The sequence below is a fragment of the Balaenoptera physalus genome (assembly GCF_965194825.1).
Source record: "Balaenoptera physalus genome assembly, chromosome: 19".
NCBI lineage: Eukaryota > Metazoa > Chordata > Mammalia > Artiodactyla > Balaenopteridae > Balaenoptera > Balaenoptera physalus.
Window position 1 is genome coordinate 10,554,777 of NC_138900.1, and position 20,782 is coordinate 10,575,558.

At 51.1% G+C, this 20,782-nt stretch overlaps 1 protein-coding gene across 3 annotated transcripts; it reads right to left on the minus strand.

Moving 5' to 3' along the window:
* Positions 1–762: 762 nt before the first annotated feature.
* Positions 763–15,426, minus strand: LOC309649124 (poliovirus receptor homolog). Of its 3 annotated transcripts, XM_082438789.1 has the most exons (9): positions 15,092–15,420; positions 13,950–14,035; positions 11,936–12,295; positions 9,960–10,265; positions 8,413–8,530; positions 5,227–5,375; positions 3,842–3,958; positions 2,052–2,083; positions 763–1,437 (listed from the first exon to the last, which is right to left on the minus strand). In XM_082438789.1, exons 2-9 carry the CDS (start codon positions 13,975–13,977, stop codon positions 1,366–1,368), a joined length of 1,182 nt encoding a protein of 393 aa, XP_082294915.1. In that variant the 5' UTR covers positions 13,978–14,035; positions 15,092–15,420; the 3' UTR covers positions 763–1,365. The 3 variants fall into 3 exon arrangements, with proteins under 3 accessions (XP_082294915.1, XP_082294914.1, XP_082294916.1); XM_082438788.1 differs by lacking the exon at positions 13,950–14,035 and having other exon boundaries at positions 15,092–15,418; XM_082438790.1 differs by lacking the exons at positions 763–1,437; positions 2,052–2,083; positions 3,842–3,958; positions 13,950–14,035 and adding an exon at positions 4,083–4,710 and having other exon boundaries at positions 15,092–15,426.
* Positions 15,427–20,782: the final 5,356 nt, after the last annotated feature.

Genomic DNA, 20,782 nt, shown 5'->3' on the forward strand with positions numbered 1-20,782 from the left:
ATTTTTTACAGATTGAAGGTTTGTGGCAACCCCGTGTCGAGCAAGTCTCTCTGTGCCATTTTTCCAATAGCATTTGCTCACTTTGTGTCTGTGTCATATTTTGGTAATTCTCACAATATTTCAAACTTTTTCATTATTATATCTGTTATGGTGATCAGTGATCTTTGGTGTTACTGTTACAAAAAGATTACGACTTATTGCAGGCTCAGATGATGGTTAGCATTTTTTAGCCATAAAGCATTTTAAAACTAAGGTGTGTACATTGTTTTTAGACATGATGCTATTGCACACTTAATAGACTACAGTATAAACATAACTTTTTTTTTTTTTTCTGTTTAGCTGTGCCGCATGGCTTGTGGGATCTCAGTTCCCTGACCAGGGATTGAACCCGGGCCATGGCAGTGAAAGCGCTGAATCCTAACCTCTAGACCATCAGGGAATTCCCATCATAACTTTTATATGCACTGGGAAACCAAAAAATCCGCAAGACTTGCTTTATTGCGATAGTCTGGAACTGACCCCGCGATATCTCCGAGGTATGCCTGTATTTTGTAGTTAAAAGAATTGAAAAAAGAGAGAGAGAGAGAGAAGTAAGACATGCTCTCCCCCTGGTGTCTGAGAATCCTGGGGATTCGTGTCCTTGTGACCCTCTTGATTCAAGGTCTTCCCTCCATGCCTTTGGTTCTGTCTCACATGGTGACGGTCCATGCAAAACTCTGTCCCTCCTCAATTCCCACAAAAGATCCCCTTGCACACAGCCACTCGAGGTGTAATAAATAAACTTTAATGAGGTGTTTGGGGGCTGGGGACGGACAAGGGGTTTATGTGGCAGCAAGGCAACTAATCTCCCTTTGTGTCCCTGACACTGTGGAGCCCCACTGGCCTTGTCACCCCCTTACCACTCCCGTGCTGCTGGGTCACATCTCTTTCCCGTCCTTCTCTGTTCTGCATTCTCCCATCTGCCTAGAGAGAAGCCCAGATCCTTCTCACTTTCTCTTGCAGAGTGGCTCATGCCCTGCATTCTGGCCCAGGGTCTCTATCTCCCTAAGGTATTTTCTCCAACAGACAGTTCTGTCTGTCCCACTTGCAGTGTAGTAAACCGTAACCGTGTGTAAACAGCTTTCCTGAGTTCTGTGACTCCTTACGGTGAATGACTTAACCTGAGGGTTGGTCTTGAGGACCCCTGAGCTTGCACCCGCCCACTGTGTTGTGAGGCAGAGGGGACATTCTTGAGGTCTGGCAAGGGAAGGGTGGCCAGTCTCTTTGGAGGGAGACGTCATCCGTTGAGTTGGGTGGCTGTCCAGCTGCGAGGCCCGCTTCCTCACCAGCCCCAGTGACGACTCTCTCTGTTCATTCCCGATGCTGTCACCTGGTGCCCTCTGTCGGTGGATCCCGGGGAGAGCTGGCATTACAGCCAACAGCTGAATAGATGACATTCTGGAAGGGGGAATACACAAACTTTAGCCTCAGGCCTTTCCAAAACAATTCTTCCTGCTGAAGCTCAGCATGCAAAGAGCTGCAGGCCTGCTTCTGTCCCCGCCCCTGGAAGCCAGGGCAGCACTTCTCCAGGTGTGGTCATGAGTAGGGAGGGGAGGGACGGGGTGCCTATGAAAATTCAGGTCCCCAGGCGCCAGCACAGACCCACCAGACCACTCTCAGGGGGTGGGGCCCAGGAACCTACAGTTTATATTTATTTATTTAGGCCACACCGTGTGGCCTGTGGGATCTTAGTTCCCTGACCAGGGATTGAACCCGGGCCCTCGGCAATGAGAGCGCGGAGTCCTAACCACTGGACCGCCAGGGAGTTCCCGGAACCTGCGTTTCAGCAAACCTTACAGGGGATTCTGCCCAGCAGGAAGGGTTTGGGAACTGATGCTCGAGGCTTTTGAAGAAAAGATCCAGGACCTGACTCCTGAGGCTGTGCTGGCTTTTGGTTAAGTGCTGCAGGTGCCCAGAGAGGCCTGGCCCCTCCTTGGGAAAGCCCACAGTGATTAATCTGTGGTTCGTGCAGAATTCCCCCATACCCTCCTCAGCTCCATCACCACACTTACCCCATTAGCAGACGAACTGTACTTGTTCCAACCTGAGGAGACAGGAGGAGAAGTGGTCAGAAGTGAATGACAACGCTGGAAAGTGTGGGAAGAAGGCACGTGTGGGTGGCCAGGCCCCCTGAGTTCTAAGGCCTGGCTCTGCTATTGATGTGGGGGAATCACTTCCCAAAATGGTTTCTACATTTATAAAACACAACTGGGGTATGGGCTTCATCTAGTTATTCATTCAGTTATTAAGTATACATAAATATTTACTGAGCGCAGGCTCTGGAACCAGATGGAAGGGTTCAAATCCCAGCTCTGTCCTTTAGCAGCTGTGTGACCATGGGTAATTGACTTTACCTCTCTGTGCCTCAGTTTCCTCAACCATCAAACAGGGATTTATTCAGCAAATAGAAAATGTCTACTTTGTGCCAGGTGCATTCTAGGTGCCGGGGATATGGATGTGGTGAGCAAAACAGACAAAAATCCCTCTTCTCGTGGTGCCTATGTTAATAATAACAGGCATATTAGTAATAGTGATACTAATCATAGCTTATATATACACCCAGTGTGTGGCTTACAGTGTGCCAAATGCTGCACTAAGTACTGTACCTATATTATAAGGTACAGTCACTCCCATTTCACAGAGGAGGAAACTGAGTCATAGAGAGTAAGGTATTTTCCCATGGTGATGCAATAAAGCGGTGGAGTGTGGACTCAGATACAGGCAGTCTGGCTCTGGACGTCATGCATTCAGCAAACACGTACGCAGATGCCTCTTTTGTGCCCGACTCTGTGGTAGGTGGTGCTGAGGACACAACCATGACCATGACACTTCTAGCTCTGCCCTCCTGGGGCTCCCAGTCCACTGGAGAGACAGACAAGTCCCCACACAGTGATGTCCCTGAGTGGGCAAGGCTGGGGTGGGGGAGCCCAAAGCAGGTGCTTGGCTCATTTCGGGAAAGATCAGGGAGGGCTTCCTGGAGGAGGGGGCCTCCCGCTGGGATGTGAGGAGGCCATTTTGTTTAGTGGTTGAAGGAACAAAGCTTTGTAGCCATCAGAACTGCCTTCTACTCTTGACTTTCCAGCTGTGTGCCAGCTGGCAGGTGACATCACCTCTCTGAGCAAACATTTCCTCATCTGTAAAATGGGCTCATAGCAGGACTCTCTTTGCAGGGTGGTTGTGAGCATTCAAGGGGCCTGTGCGCAGAAAGTGCCTGGCATGGAGAAAGTGCTCAGCAAAATGTAGCTCTTTTGATTACAGAATTAGCCGCAGGGCTTTGCCAGAGGTAGCTGTGGGGAGGCTGCTCCAGGCAGGAGAACAGGCTTGCAGAGCCCTTGAGGTGAGAGAATGTCAGATCCTTTTAGAGCTCGGGATCGGGGCACCAGTTCCTGCCACCCCCCGTCCTTTCCGTGAGAGCAGGGAGGGAGCCAGTCGTGAGCAAGACAGATGGAAGAAAGCTGGGGTGGGGGTTAAATGTTATTCCACCCTCCATCCATCCGGCAGGAGCTCCTGTGTCACCTGGATTAAAAGCCAAATCCTTACTGTGGCCTTCGAGGACCTGCAGGAGCTGCTCCCACTTTGTAAAATGAATCAATGATCCAGTGAATAAAACTGCCTGGTCTCAGTGTCCTCGTCTGTCAAATGAGGGAACCTCATGGTATTGGGGTGAGGATTCAGTGAGAGGCTGCCACGTGGAAGGCTTAGTGCAGAGCCTGGCACATAGTAGGTGCTCAGTTATGTTGGCTGTGGTGATGTTCATTTATGGCAGACAGGCGGGGGATGTCGCAAAAAAGAGGGGACTCACAGGAGTTTCTGGATTTCCAGAAATAAATCAGGAGTAGACCAACCGGCATGAGAGTGAAAGTCAGGATGATAATGATCTTAGAGGACAAGCCCGAATGTGACGGCTCTCTGGGAAGTCCTGCAGGAAGAGAAGGAAGCAGAGATTTAAGATGAGAGACTTCGGGCTTTTTACCTGCCCCCAAAATATTACCCTTCGTTTTTTTTGTTTTTTGTTTTTTGTGAAATAGTATGCCTTACGTTGATTTTCTGAATGTATTTTTTTTTCTTTATATTTTATTTATTTATTTATGGCTGTGCTGGGTCTTCGTTTCTGCGCGAGGGCTTTCTCCAGTTGCGGCGAGCGGGGGCCACACTTCATCGCGGTGCGCGGGCCTCTCACCGCCGCGGCCTCTCCTGTTGCGGAGCACAGGCTCCAGATGCGCAGGCTCAGTAATTGTGCCTCACGGGCCCAGCCGCTCCGCGGCATGTGGGATCATCCCAGACCAGGGCTTGAACCCGTGTCCCCTGCATTGGCAGGCAGACCCCCAACCACTGCGCCACCAGGGAAGCCCTACCCTTCGTTTTTTAAGGAAGCTACCACTCTGCTTCCCTCAGTCTATATGGTTTAGGTGGACTTGACCCCACCCTCTGGTTCCTAGGATGGGACTTTGACCTGGGCCTGGCCAATCAGAGCATTCCATTCTCCCTGGCTACTGTGATTGGTTCATGGGGGTGGGGGTGGTCTGTAACTTAAGTTGACCCAATGAGAGCCAGCCCTGGGATTTTGGCTAGATTATTGAAAGTGGTGTATTCTTTCCCTCGGGATTTCTAAACTGGTGGGCTGTGAGCCTATAGCTGCTGAGGACCATCTTACCTTCCTGAGGGGAAAGCCTGCCAGGGAATAAAACCAGCATAGAGAAAAGCAGAGACAAGAGAGGTCAAGAAAAGCAGAGACAAGAGGGGTCAAGAAAAGTTCCTGGGTTACACAGTTGGAGCACCTGGATCTAACCATACCTGAAGGTACCTTTCCAATAAAGTCCCATTTTTGCTTGGACTATTTTGAGTTGTGCTTCTATCAACTGCAAATGATAGAGTTCTGTCTAATACACTTGGAAAGGCCTTCCTGAGTCTACTGGGAAAAGGCATCATGCAACTACCCCAGCCTGGGTTTCCAGAGGGGCTGTGTCCAGGTGGCTGTACAATGGTTCCAATGGTACAGATGTTGAGTTAACAGAGAGTAAACCTTCCATGAGGGGGGCTTAGGGGAAGGATGGGAGCTAGAGAGCATTCTTGTGGCTGAGGGACTCGTTTAACCAGGGACCACCTCTAAACTCCTCCTTCAGAGGGAAGCCTACTGTGATTTCCTCTTTTGATCTTTCTGTTCTCCCCACCCAGGGGGCTTCTTACCTGTGACCAGGACGGTCACTTCTGCCTGGCCAGTCCCTAGGGCGTTGGTGACAAGGCAGATGAAAGTCGTGTTGATGGACTCGTCCACGGTATGGATCAGGAGTCGGGCGCCCTGGGCCACAGCAGAGGGTGGCAGGGGTCCCATGGTCCTAGGAGAGACAGATAGGTGAGGAAGTGGCCTCGGTTGGAGGCCTAGAACAACAGGTGATGCGGCACTCACTGTATGCCAGGAATACAGAAACCCTCACGCCATCTACAGTACAAGTTGAGAGCAAGCCTGGAGTTCCCCCAGCTCTGCCTCTCACACTCCCATCCAGCCGATCGGCAGATCCTGTCTGCCCCACCTTCAAAATCTAGCCTGAGTCTGACGACTCCTCAGGGCCTGAGCAGAGGCCTGAAGGAGGTGAGGGTGAGCCGTGTGGGTACCGATGGGAAGAGCATTCCAGGCATAGGGAACAGCATATGCGAAGACCCTGAGGTGATGGCATAACTGTAGTGTTTGAGGATCTACAAGGAGGCCACTGTGGATATAGAGGCGAGAGCAAAGGACCACGGCCACCACCCTGGTCTGTTCCCCCTACTCCTGGGGGAACCTTCTCACTGGGCTCCCTATTTCCACCCCCGCTCCCACCCTGCTCTGTCCCCCACTCAGCATCTGAGAGACCTTGTTAGAACTAAGTCAGCTCGGGGACTTCCCTGGTGGCGCAGTGGTTAAGAATCCGCCTGCCAGTGCAAGGGACACGGGTTCAAAGAAGCCCGAGCACCGCAACTAAGAGCAGCCCCCGCTCGCCGCAACTAGAGAAAGCCCGCGCGCACCAACGAAGACCCAGTGCAGCCAAAAATAAATAAAATAAATAAAATTTAAAAAAAATTATATATATAAAAAAAGAACTAAGTCAGCCCAAGTCCCTCCTCTGTCCAGAGCCCTCCAGTAAAGGAAAAGTCCTTAGCACGGGCACAGGTCCCACACAAGCTGGCTCCCTGATGCCACTGACCCCTTTGCTCTCGCCTCTATATCCATGGTGGCCGACGTGTTGATCCTCGAACACTCCAGCTATGTTCCCACCTCAGGGTCTTCACATATGCTGTTCCCTATGCCTGGAATGCCCTTCCCATCGGTACCCATACCGCCCACCCTCACCTCCCTCAGGCCTCTGTTCAGATGTCACCTTTGTGACGCCTTCCTTGGCCACCCTCTTTCAACTGCAGTGACCCCCTTCTCACCCTCCTCCTCTGCTTTATCTTTTCCATGGCATTTATCACCACCTGACACACTCTGTTTTTGACAACGTTATCTTGTTTACTTCTTAAATTTTTTAAAAAATATTTTATTTTGGCCATGCCCTGCGGCTTGTGGGATCTTAGTTCCCCGACCAGGGATTGAACCCCGGGCCCCTGCAGTGAAAGCGCAGAATCCAAACCACTAGACCACCAGGGAATTCCCATGTTATCTTGTTTAATTGTTTCTCTCCCGCATCAGAATGGGAGCTCTGAGAGGGGAGGGAATTTGGTCTATTTTATTTACCAAGGTTTGTGGGTCAACAGCATCTGGCACACAGTAAGCAGTCAAGAAACACTGGTTTAATGGATGGAGGAGACACAGGCATGGATTTGGGCGGCAGAGCTGGCATGGAAACCCGGCTGTGTGGCTCGTGAGCCTGAATCGTGGCCCTTTGGGGCAGGAAGGTAACGGCCAGCCATCAATACTAGTTGAAAACCTTCGACCGGCAGTTCCTCCGGCCAACCACTGAGACACGACTGTGGCTGTCCACAGAGATGGACAGACGGGGATGTTCACCCCCATGGCATTTGCAGAGTTGAAAACAGGAGAGCACCTCCGTATCCCCATTTGGGATGGGTTAAATCACTGAAGGGCTCATCTATGATGGAATCGCAGCACCATGAAGAAGGGGGCTGTGGGTATTTTGAAATGCATAAAAGATAAGGACTGTTGGCTGGATGGAGACAGGAATGGACTGATGGGCAGGAATGTGATAAAGAAGTACGTGAAAATATCAGAGGCAGAATCCACGTGGTGGGGTTTTTGAGTGTTCACTGGAAAATTCTTACAGTTTTTCTGTATGTGTGAAAATTTTCCTCATAAAGTGTTGGGGGAAAATAGATCTATGTGCCTTGACATGGAGAGGTGTTCATGAGATAGAGGAAAAATTTTTAAATTGTACATACAGCACAGTTTTTGTTTAGAAATATTGGAAGAAAAGACGGGAAGGATGTATAACAAAGGGTAACAGTGGAGGTGTTCTGGAGGTGACTGGGTACCTGACTACAGGTGCTATTTTCTTTTTTTTACTCATAACCGTATTGTCTAAAGTTTCTACAATGCTAAGTTATTTTTGAAATAAGAAAAAAAGGCCCAATAAAAATTACATAAAACATGGGACTTCCTTGGTGCTGCATTGGATAAGACTCTGCACTCCCAGTGCAGGGAGCCCGGTTTCGATCCCTGGTCAGGGTACTAGATCCCACATGCCGCAACTAAGAGTTCACATGCCGCAACTAAGGAGCCCGCGTGCCACAACTAAGACCCGGAGCAAGCAAATAAATAAATTTTCAAAAATTACATAAAACAATTTACCCCTTTGCCTTTATCTTCCCCCACTTGTAACCCCGGCCTCGGTATGAATTTGAGGAGATTTTCTCATTGCTCTGCCTCTCAGTCAAGAGAACGGGGACGGGACAGTATTTGCTCTGTGAGAGGTGACTGAGCAGGTAACACGTGATGGCTGGGGAGGTGGCACAGCCCAGAGGTTAAGGGGATCAGGTTTGGAGCGAGACGCCGATGGGAGGGTCACCTCTGTGCCCCATGGCTGTGTGCCCGGGCAGATGACGGCAGCTCCTGCGGCCCAGCTAATCTTTAATCCAGGCCTGGCCATAGTGCAGACTGTGCCTGGAGTGTGGGGATCCTGTGGGTTCAAGCTAAGTACAGCAGGCACGCCATAAAGAGCAGGTGTGTCAGCACACCTGGACTAAACCACCGCATAAACTGTGCGCACGCAAGACAGACATTTTCCTGGGGGCCTGCAGTTGACTGCTTGCTCTCTTTTTACTTTCCTGCCTACACCCTTCCTCCCTCAGAGCCAGGAATCGAGGTCCCCAACCCCCTCATCTCTCAGGACCCAGGTAGCTGGGTTCCCAGCCCCTCCTCCCTCTGACCCAGGAACTCACGTGTTCCAGTTATAACCTGTGGGCTCCGGTTTGCTGCGGACGTCACAGTTCAGGGAGGCCTCACTACGGCCGATGTACCAGTTGCCGTCATAGCCGGATATGGAGACCTCGGGAGGGTCTGGGGGAAACAGACACACAGGCTCAGGGACAGCCTTCAGAGGGGCCTAAAGATAATTGGGATTCGTGTCACAACAGGAAAAGGGCCTTGGTGGGTTTTGGGGAACAGCTCAGGGTAGAGAGGCCTCCGAGGGGTCTGGGGCGATGGGTTCTACCCCCCAGCCCCCCCGGCTCCAAGAATGGAAGTCTGGGAGTCCTCAGCAGGGTGCCAGGAGGTGGGGCACAGAGAGGGCTTCTCAGGACCTGCTTCTCTCTACTGGTTTTCCTGGGTAAAGCCAGATCCTGGTGTGCCTGGGCTGTCCTGTGAGAAGAGGCCTCCTGGGCGCTCATAATACACAGGAGCATATTCAAGGCTCTGATAAGTCCTGCAGGAAAGAATCCTGGATGAGCCTGTTTCAGCCTGCTGCTTATCCAACTCAAATGTGATCGACAGGGGAGATTTTCAAAGTCCCCAGAGGGAAGGCCAATGAGACAGGGTGTTTTTGTGTGTGTGAGGTGGGGGGTTGCTGAGGGAATCAGTACAGCACCTACTGGGGAGGGAGTATTCAGTATAGACAATGATGGGAGGACACAGCCCGTAGACGAGCCAGTGTAGACAACAGTGGGCTAGAGAGAAGTGCAGACTACAGTGGAGCCAGTGTAGACCTCTCTCCAGGGGATCCAGTGTAGACAGTGTTGTGGGTCGGTGTGAGAGAGCGCCCGGGAGAACCCGTGTAGAAAATGCAGGTTTTCAGTGCAGCAGTGGTCACGGGCACCTCTCTAGACAACACAGGCAACAGTGCCAACTCGCCACAGCTGGTGGCCTACATGACTGGTGTAGACAGTGAGGGCAGCGCTGTCTGGGGCCCAGAGGAGCCAGTGTAGATGGTTGGTAAGGCAGGGTAGAAAACGGACAAAGGAGTTGGTGTAGATGGTGGGGAAGTGGTGTAGGAGTGTGCACAAGGTCAGTGTGGACGGTTGCCCATGGAAGCAGGTGTAGGCACTGTGTATAGATTGGGCTCAAAGGAGCCCATATGAGGCGTCAGTGTAGGCGGTGGCCAGGGCAGACAATCGGGGAGCAGTGTGGACTGTGGCCTAAGAAGCTGGTATAGGCGTTTCGTGGCGGTCCAGTGGTTAAGACTCCACTGTAGGGGGCACGGGTTCAATCCCTGGTTGGGGAACTAAGATCCCGCATGCCACGTGGTGCAGCCAAAAGAAACAAAATAAGAAGCTGGTACGGACAATGAAGGACAGTGCCGTTTGTGGCCCAGGGGAGCCTGTGTAGACGATGTGTGGACGGGGGTAGGCAGTAATCAGGGAAGCCAGTGAGGATGATGGGGGTGATGTTGGGAGTGGCCTGGGTGTGGGGGGGTCAGTGTAGACAATGGTGGGGGAGGGTGGAGACAGTCTGGCAGCCCCTCCTGCCCTTGCTCACACTTGGGTCCACTCACAGGGCACGGTGAGGGTCATGGGCAGCGCCACCGGCTCCTCGAAGCTCTCGTGCTCCACTCTGCAAGTGACATTCTTGCCATCCACATGGCTGGAGGGCATCAACGTTAAGAGACTGATGACGGTGACAGTGCCGGGCAGGGGCCCTGGCTCCTGGCTTGTATTCGCCATCTTGTCCAGGGGCGGGGACCAGGAGATGCGGGCGGGCGGGCGACCCCCCCTGGAGATGCAGTGGGCCACGGGCACAGGCTCCAGGCTGAGCTGGCTCAGCGGGATCTCCTGGGTCTCAGCCTTGTTCTGGGGCTGGGCTGGGGGAAAGAAGCAAAAGGGACGGGTCACTCCTCACCTGCAGTCATTCAACAAACATCTCAGCAGCAGAGGAGGGCGGCTCATTGAGGGGACAGGATGTGGCCAGGTTCAAATCCCAGCTCTGCCCCTGAGCAGTAGGGTGGCCTTGGGCAAGTCCGTGCCTCAGTTTCCTTGTCTGTCAACTGGGTATAATGAGAGGATCACCAGCGATGAGAATTTGCAGGTAAAGCTCTTAAAATGGTACTTGGCGTGTAATAAGTGCTCAATGTATATGTTATTATTATTGGTAATTGAACACATTGCCTGGCTCTGTGATGGGCAGTGTTGAGGACCCAGCAACGACCGAGACAACCCCACCCCTGCCTTCACGGGGTGGACTGTCCAAGGGGAAGACAGACTTCCCCAGGCAGTGATGACTCAGAGTGGGCAAGGCTGGGATGGGGGAGCCCAGAAGGGGTGCCTGAATCTGTGGGGGGAGCGTTACAGAGGGCTTCATGGAGGAGAGGGAGGGGTGAGCCGTGCCCTGGAGGGTCTGAGGGAGAGTGACTGGCTCAAGGTTACACGGTGGTCAGCGACAGAGCTGGACCTCCCCACAAGGTCTGTCTGACTCCAAAACTACCTTGACCATTTCTTAATCATTCTGGTGATTCCAAGACCTGGGGTTTCACTTGCTTCCTTTCGCCTCAGTACCTGTGTTCTTGTTACTGAAGATTTCTCTTTAATTTGACTCATTGGTTCTGTTTTACCCTCATCCTAAATCATAAGACCTGAAGTCCCAAGTTTTCTGAAATGACGACAGTTGCCTTTGGTTGGGTACTGTGTGCCAGGCACTGTTCCAAGCACTTAATCTTTCCTGAGTCATTCATGCAAGGCCCGGGACAGTTCCTGGCACATAAGCAGAAAAGAAACGTCAGCTCTTATTCATCCTCATAGCGGATCTCCATTTCACAGATGAGGAAACGAGGCACAGAGACTTTGTACTCAGCTGCCAAGAGGAGGGCCTGTCATATTTTCCCTGGTGCTCATAAAAATGAACACATGGTTCCATGACAATGCCAAGGGTGTCCCCCCTCCCCCTCTCCCCCCCCCCACCTTACTGGGTATCAGAATCCCCTCCTCCGAGTCTGTCTATTTCAACTCTCCCTTCCTCACCAAAGGGCGTAACAATAACTGACCCCCTATCACCAGCTCACAGAGGCCTCTGCTCTAAGCAGTTCGCCTGGATAAACTCCCGGGACCCTCAGGACAGCTTTCTGAAGGCAGCACTGTTGTTACTAAGCCTATTTTGCAGATGAGGAAAGGAGGCTCCCGAGCTGGTAGCGGCTTTTCCGCTTTCCAGGGCCTTTCCTGTCCCCACCGCCTTCTCGCACCAGCCGCTCCCCCCCTCCCCCCTCCCCAGCACCCCCAGCCCCTCCATCCCCTCGGCCCTCAATCTCCAAGATCTTACTTCCCAGCATCTCTAGTACTCTCTTTTGGTCCTCCAGCCCCTCCCCCCTCGAATCTCCCCTTCTGCATCCCCGCCCCATCATTGCCCGACCTCCTTCTTTTGTCCCCGCGGAATCTCTGCTCGGGAGGGAATCTCTCTCCCTCCCGGGCCCTTCCCTCTCTTTGCTTACCTCCCTACGCCACCCCACACCCCTCCCTTTCGGCCCCCCTCCTCCCGGCTCACCGAGCACCCGGAGCCAGGTTCGGGCGCTCCTGTCGCCGTTGGGGAACGTGGCGAACTGGCAGGTGTAATTGCCTTCATCTTCGGCGCGCAACCCCCGCACGGCCAGCGATGCGTCTCGCAGCTCCTCGCCTGGCCTAGCGGCCACGAACTCCAACCGGCCGGGCTCCGGGAAGCTGGGGCCCTGGGTGGGGTGGAAGACCGCCACGCTGCGGGCGGCCTCCGCCAGCTTCTGCCGAGTCCAGGTCACCTGCGTCACCGTCACATTGTGCTCCAGCGGCTGCAGTTTGCACGGCAGCTCCGTGGTGTCGCCCAGAAAGCCGCGCACCTGGGCTGGGGCCAGCACTCCGATTGTCTTGATCCCTGCGGGGAAACGCGGGGCGGGTCACACCCGGGTGTCCCTGATCTGGATGGGGAGAGGCGCCTGGGAGGTCGCTCACCTGGGCCTTGGAGCCCCTTAGTTGGGAGTGTGTGTGGGGAGGGGGGACGGAGGTGGGGAGGGTCAGTCCGGATCCAGGGGTGAGGGTGAGGGGGGCTGGATTGGGTCTGCAACCGGGTCGTGCCCTTTCAGTCGGACTGCTGTTACCGTATTTCCTCTATCTCAGCATCATCAGTTTTTAAAATTGTGGTCAATATTGTGGTTAAAAAATTAAAATTGCCACTTAAACCATTTTAAAACGTACAGTTCAGTGGCAGTAAGTACATTCACGGTGTTGTGCAACCACCACAAACTTTTTCATCACCCCTGAGTCACCAATTTTAAGATGTCATTTACAGCACGACCCGTCCTCTGTGGTTAGAGCATCCTGGATTTAGAGGTGTGGAAAGGGAAGAAACTCGAGATCTTAGAATCCATGAAATAAAATCTTACTGCTATTACTCTATGTGGACTCGGGTTGGGAAAATGTTTGTAGGGGATCCTAGCACAAGAAGGGAGGTGATCATGGCCCCAGTGTTTTGGATCCCCTCAGATCTCTGCTGTGAGGCTTCAGGCAGTTTCCTTAACCTCTCTGATTCTTTTGCCTAGTTTGTAAAATGGGACTGAGAACAGTTAACATTCATGGGTTGCTTACAAAGATCAGGGGCTGTTCTGAGCACTTTACACATCTCCCAGCATTCAGGCCTTAAACAGCTCCTTGAGGTAAGCACTACCGTCAGCCCCACTTTATAGAGAGGGAAAGCAAGGCACAGAGTCTTGTGCTCCAGGTCACACAGAGCACAAGTGGCAGAGGTGGATTTGAACCCGGGCCATCTACAGTTAAGACTCCTGATCTCTCAGCCACCAGGCTCCAGATGAAAATCTTTCTGCCCAGGGCACCCTGCACATAGTAGGTCCTCAATATGTGTTGGCTTTTATCGATATCAAGAAACACAATGCTATGCATCCTTATTAATAATAATAAGGATGAGGGACAAGGTGAGAAGGAGTTAAGTGCTTTGACTCTCAGTCCTGCTACTCACTAGCTGTGGCCTTTGTGCTGCTGGTTTCACTCCTCTGAGCCTCAGTCTCCTCATCTGTAAAATGGGGGTGGTTATAACTTAAGAGGGTGTTGGGAGGACTAAGTGAGGAAATTTATGTAAAGGGATTAGATATGCCAAGCACCCTATACAGGTGACTATTATAATTATTGTTATGAGGAAGAGGAGGCTGGGAGGTAGTGGACTGGGGTGCTTGGAGCGTGCTGTGTCGAGGGAGGGCACGGTCTGGACACAAGGGGATTGTGGAGTGGTGAGCATGCTAGTCTGGCTTCGAATGCCAGCTCCACCATGGACGTGCTGTGCAGCTCTGGGCAAGTGAGTCTCCTTCTCTGATGAGTCTCCTGGGAACTCCCTTGTTTATGAGCTGCCGACTTAGGCTTCATGGGTGAAAAGGAAACACCCAGGCTTTCAGCAAATTGTCTCTCTGAGAATGACATGTCACCCTTCCAGAAAGCCTTCCACTCTGCCTTCTGTCTGCTTCCTCCATGCGCTGGGTCCAAAATCCTGGCTCTAGCAATGACATCCTGATGTGGCTCACCTCTTTTCTTTGGTTTTTCTCCCTCCATGAGGCAAGACCGCTCTGGGCAAGTGAGTCTCCTTCTCCTTCTCTTGATGGCAAGACCGCTATGAGGATGAAACTGGATGAAGTGGCCTTTCTCTGGCCTCGTACTCTGAGTAATAGCCAGGCCCAAGCTTCACTGTGTGCCAGGCACTGGGCAGCTCCCTTAGGTGACGCCTCCTCCAACCCTCTCCAAGGGCCCATGAGATCCACACTGGGAGCACCAGTATTTTCATCCCCATTGGTCAGAGGGGGCAGGTGAGCCTTGCAGGCTCAAGCTACTTGCCTAAGCTAACCAGCAGGTGAGGGGCAGAGCCTGGGTTGAGACCTTTTGGGACATGGCCAGACTCTGGTTTCCCCGAGCCTGTGTTCAGTGTTGTTATTGTTGACGTGAATTATCGTTATCATTATTGTTCTTCTCCAGTGCATCTGACCTAGCTCAGCATCTTCCCAAGACACGGTCTTACTAGGTAGGTAGAGTTCCACCCCCTGTCCCGTCCCCCACACACATTTTATGGAAACAGAGAGCTTAGGTCACTTTCCTGAGCTCACACATGTGTTAAACGCCAAAAGCTATTTTGAGCGCACCGCCGTCTGACATCAGTGCTGTATCCCCAGTAACTTGGAAGGCTGCCCATAGTAGGAACTCTATAATAAACGTGTGTGGGATGAACGCATGCATGAATGAATGGCCATGTCCTTAGAGTCAGACATGTGGGGTCGAACGGGAACGGGGTTATGTGCCGCTGCTCCCCCCCCCCCCCCCCCCCGCATCAAGCATCCTCTGTCGTTGTCAGCGGGCTATTGGGGGCTGGGGAGAATGGTCCGCTTCTAGCGAGCGGGGTCGAGAGGTGTGGTGCCCGGGCGTGAGTCGCCTTCCACCTTGTTTTTTCCCGGAAGCTGGCCCGCCCTGCCCTTCAGAAATCTCCCGAGGTCCTGCGGCTTTCAAGGAAGCCGTCAGGAGAGTTCGCCCCAGCCCGGCGTTTCTCCATCCCGGGGGCGGAGGGGAGCCCAACGCGAAGGGCGGTGCGCTCTGCCTCGGGGAACCCAGGGGGCCGGGCCCAGGTGGGTGGGGAGGGAGAGGGGGAGCAGGGGCCGCCCGACCGCGCGGGGTCACTCACCGGCTCCCGAGGACGCCCAGAACAGCGACAGCAGGGACAGCAGCAGCGGCGGCCAAGCTAAGAGAGTGGCTCCGGTCATGCTGGGCGCGCCGCCGCCTCCTCCGCTCGCTCGGCCAGTTGTGCGGCCGCCGCGGGTCCTGGCCAGGAATCCTGGCGTCACTCAGCCGCCAAAGCCTAGGAGAGGGAAGGGGGAAGTTCTACTCCTTCCCACCTCAGACTTGCAGCGGGGAAGAAGTAGAGAAGAAGTAGAACTGGGCTCCCGGGTCCCCGCCCGCTCCCGGGGTTCCCGCCGAGGCTCCGGTACTGCCCCTCCCTCCGCGCCTGCGCTGACACTCGTCACTAGGGCAACATCACTAGGAGGCGGGTTCTGCTGCGAGGAAGCTTCCATATAAGGATCCCCATGTGACAGGCGAGGAAACTGAGGCACGCAGAGAGGTTCAGCGACTTTCTAAAGTTCAAGATTGGCGAGGGACAGAGCAGAGATTCGAGTCTATAATCGGGACAGATCCTGAGTTCCTAAGCTCAAGAGCTTAAACCCCCTGGGTTCATATTGGGCAAGTTGCTTCTCCTCCTGAGGCCTCAGTTTTCTCATCTGAAAAATGGACAGGATAACAGCGCTCACCTCACGGGAGGGTTTGTAAGACTTAAGCAACTGCTTAGCCCAATTCCTGGTATATCGTTTGTACTCAATAAACAGCTCTCACAATGACAACGACTGTTGCTTTACAGTTATCATCAAATAATAATGCTGGTGAGAATGATGGCTCATTCATTTTTCATTCCATAGATATTTTATTGAACCAGGCAGCATTCCAGGCACAGGGGATGCAACAGAAAATAAAACAGACAAAAATCCCTGCCTTCGTGGAGCCCCCCTTCTATCAGAGGGAAACAGACCATTAACAGATCAATCCACAGAATAGCATCATGTCTAGAGGTGATGATGGTTAGGGAGCAACATATAGAAGGGAGAGAGATGAGAGAGACCAAGATAGAGACAGAGGAATGAGAGAGGAATGGAGATAAACACTCAGAGATGGCCACTGGGAGATGGGGAGAGAGAAAGAGAGAAAAGACACAAAGATGGAGACACAAGACAGATAGTGAGGTGGGAGAGAATCGAGAGGCGACAGAGAGACCCAGAGAGCTCTGTGCTCAGATGTGGAGCTTGGGAGACTTCCTGGTCCCCAGCCCTGTTCATCCTAGCCGTGATCCCCACCTGGCCCACTAGCAGCTCTGACCCTTGTTCTGTGACATCCCCATATCTTTCTAGAAAATTCCCCCTTTGGGCTTTGGCCAGTTTGGAGGGTTCTGTTCCCTGCTGCCCTCTCTGACTTGGCCCCAGAGCCCACTCCTGGCACCCAGCTGTGGGTGGGTGGCTCTGATGCATGGTGTCTCTCACTCTGCATGTATGTAGGTGAATTTCTGAATGGAAATGTGGGAGCTGGTCTCTAGGAAATCTCTGAATTTTCTGGCACTCTTGTTCTGGGCCTCTGAGTTATTTCCAAATCGGGAACTTGTGGCCGCTGCTCTGTTTCTCCCCTGGGCCATGATGTCACCTCTGGGGTTCCCCCTCCTCCCAGGGCTCCCGGCTACGCTTACTGTGGTTGCAGCAGCCTGCTCTCTGACTCTGGATGTACAGAGGCTTCCCTCTTTCCCCCCCTGCCAATGTTTGGACTTCAGATTTGGGGCCCACCTCACCCCATATTCTGCCTCTTCCCCACTGGACATCTGACTTCTCGGTGACAGGAGTGGGGCCTCTGTCTGAAATCAAATCATTAGAGCCTTGGTCCTGAACGATTCCATGCAATGCAGATGATACAGGCTCCGTTACTGAAGCTCAAAATTGGGGTCAAGGCAGGGCTGAGGGTCAAGGATGGGGTGAAGGTTAGGGATGAACTCAAAGTTGGGGTTAAGAAAAGGGAGGTTCTCAGGGATAGGGTTAAGAGGTGGTGAGTGTCAGTAGGAGGGGGAGGGCCTTTGGTGACTGGTATTCCCGGGAGAAAACCCTTTGAGTCAATAAATACTTGGGAAGGCCAAAAGGTCCAGGCTGTCAAAATTGCTGAATTAAATAAAAAGTCTTGTTGCAGGTCTGGATGAAGCTGGGCGAGGACGTGATGGAGGGAGATGGGTGCCAGCTGGAATGGGTGGGTTGAGTTAAGGAGTTGTCTGGTTCCCCTGACAGCCCCTCTGCTGGCTCCTTTCCACCTCTGAGCCCTGAGGGGTGGTCTGGGGTCTCACTGAAACCATCCTCCTCTGGTTCCCACAGCTCCCTGGGCTCTGCCACCATGGCCCTTTGCTCTTTGTATCCTTTCAATGAATACATATTTATTGAACACCTACTATGTGCTCGGCCCTGTCCTAAGTGCTGAAGATACAGTAGTGAGCAAGAGACAAAGTTCCTGTCTTCCAGGAGGTACCATGCTGGATGGGAGTTGGGAAGAGAAAGATAATAAAAAAGTAGACAGGTACTATATATACCAGGGGATGGTAAAAGCTATGAAGAAAAATAAGACGCGGTAAGGAGACAAGGAAGAAGTTCTTCAATATTCCTCCTCTGTGGCTGCCCAACACTTTTGACTCTCCTCCCTCCAGCTTCCCCTGCGTGTCCCTCCTTCCCAAGGCAGAAACAAACAAACAAACAAACCAAAAAACCCTCACAGCTTTAGTGTTTCTTTCAGCAGGTACAAGCCTGTGAACTAGGTGTCACCAATTGACTTGCATTTGGAGGGGACAACACAAGCCAGTTCTGAGCAGATGTTTTAAAGTTATGGCCTGGCTCATCCATAGTTCTTCTTCTTTGGTTCCCATAACTGCCTGTCCCAGATGGGGCTGCTCCTTCAGCCATGGTCCCAGGACAAAGAAGATGTGTGAAGGAGAGCCACAGCTGACCTGCTGTCAATGTGTAACATGAGTCAGAAATTGATGAGCAAATCATCAAGATTTGGGGGTTGTTTGTTATTGCAGCAAAATCCAGTGAAAGCTGACTGATAGAAAAATCATCTCTGAGATGGGATGTTGAAACCTAAATGAAGTCAGCTCCATGATTGCCTGGGGATAAAGTATTTCAGGCACAGGAAGAAGCAAGTGCAAAGGCCCTGAGGCACAAACCTGCTTGCTGACTTGACAAAGGGGCCGGTGTGGCTGGAGTGGGAAGAGTAATGGGAAGTATGAGGAACAGTTCAGAGAGGTAGGAAGAGGTTAGATGTTATTAGACTTAGTGGGCCATGGTAAGATGTTGGTATTTTACGGAGGTGGGAAGACCTTGGAGGGTTTTGAGCTGACGTGATCACACTTGTGTTTTATCTTCCCGGACTGGGCTGGAACCCGCGTCCCCTGCATTGGCAGGCAGATTCTTAACCACTGCGCCACGAGGGAAGTCCCCAGACTTGTGTTTTAACAGGATCCCTCTGGCTGCCCTGTGGGGAACAGGCTGTAGTGGGTGGCAGGTTGAAGCCAGTGGGGAAGTGACTGCAATGGTCCAGGTGGGAGGTGATGGAGGATCATTGCTGGGTGGTGGAAGGGGTGGTGAGATGAAGTGGTTGGATTTGAATGTAACTTGAAGGTAGAGACCCAGGGATTTGCTGACAGATTGGATGTGGGACATGAAAGAAACCTCTCTTTCCCACCGAGGACCCCATGGTCCTGGCCTGAGGGAAGGAGGAAGTGCTTTTGACTGAAACGGGGACAATGGCTGGAGCAGCAGGTTTGGAAGGAAAAGCAAATTTGGTTTCAGACTTGCTTCTTTGTGTCTTCCTGTCAAGACTCTAAATTCCTTGAGGGTTGGAACCAGTTCTAGACATTTTTCTGTACTCAAGTGCCAAAATATCTATTGAAAGACTAAATAAGTGAATGGAGAGGGCAGACAGCAGAAGCAAGAAGAACTGCAATCCTGCAGCCTGTGGAACAAAAACCACATTCACAGAAAGATAGACAAGATGAAAAGGCAGAGGGCTATGTACCAGATGAAGGAACAAGATAAAACCCCAGAAAAACAACTAAATGAAGTGGAGATAGGCAACCTTCCAGAAAAAGAATTCAGAATAATGATAGTGAAGATGATCCAGGACCTCGGAATAAGAATGGAGGCAAAGACTGAGAAGATGCAAGAAATGTTTAACAAAGACCTAGAAGAATTAAAGAACAAACAAACAGAGATGAACAATACAATAACTGAAATGAAAACTACACTAGAAGGAATCAATAGCAGAATAACTGAGGCAGAAGAACAGATAAGTGACCTGGAAGACAGAATGGTGGAATTCACTGCTGTGGAACAGAATAAAGAAAAAAGAATGAAAAGAAATGAAGACAGCCTAAGAGACCTCTGGGACAACATTAAACGCAACAACATTCGCATTATAGGGGTCCCAGAAGGAGAAGAGAGAGAGAAAGGACCCGAGAAAATATTTGAAGAGATTATAGTTGAAAACTTCCCTAACATGGGAAAGGAAATAGCCACCCAAGTCCAGGAAGCACAGAGAGTCCCATACAGGATAAACCCAAGGAGAAACACGCCGAGACACATAGTAATCAAATTGGTAAAAATTAAGACACAGAAAAATTATTGAAAGCAGCGAGGGAAAAATGACAAATAACATACAAGGGAACTCCCATAAGATTAACAGCTGATTTCTCAGCAGAAACTCTACAAGCCAGAAGGGAGTGGCATGACATATTTAAAGTGATGAAAGGGAAGAACCTACAACCAAGATTACTCTACCTGGCAAGGATCTCATTCAGATTCGATGGAGAAATCAAAAGCTTTACAGACAAGCAAAAGCTAAGAGAATTCAGCACCACCAAACCAGCTCTACAACAAATGCTAAAGGAACTTCTCTAAGTGGGAAACACAAGAGAAGAAAAAGACCTATAAAAACAAACCCAAAACAATTAAGAAAATGGTAATAGGAACATACATATTGATAATTACCTTAAGCGTGAATGGATTAAATGCTCCAACCAAAAGACACAAGCTCACTGAATAGATACAAAAACAAGATCCATATATGTGCTGTCTACAAGAGACCCACTTCAGACCTAGGGACACATACAGACTGAAAGTGAGGGGATGGAAAAAGATATTCCATGCAAATGGAAATCAAAAGAAAGCTGGAGTAGCAATACTCATATCAGATAAACTAGACTTTAAAATAAAGAATGTTACAAGAGACAAGGAAGGACACTACATAATGATCAAGGGATTAATCCAAGAAGAAGATAGAACAATTATAAATATATATGCACCCAACATAGGAGCACCTCAGTACATAAGGCAACTGCTAACAGCTGTAAAAGAGGAAATCGACAGTAACACAATAATAGTGGGGGACTTTAACGCCTCACTTACACCAATGGACAGATCATCCAAACAGAAAATTAATAAGGAAACACAAGCTTTAAATGACACAATAGGCCAGATAGATTTAATTGATATTTATAGGACATTCCATCCGAAAACAGCAGATTACACTTTCTTCTCAAGTGCGCATGGAACATTCTCCAGGATTGATCACATCTTGCAGCACAAATCAAGCCTCAGTAAATTTAAGAAAATTGAAATCATATCAAGCATCTTTTCTGACCACAATGCTATGAGATTAGAGATCAATTACAGAGAAAAAAACGTAAAAAACACAAAACACATGGAAGCTAAACAATACGTTACTAAATAACCAAGAGATCACTGAA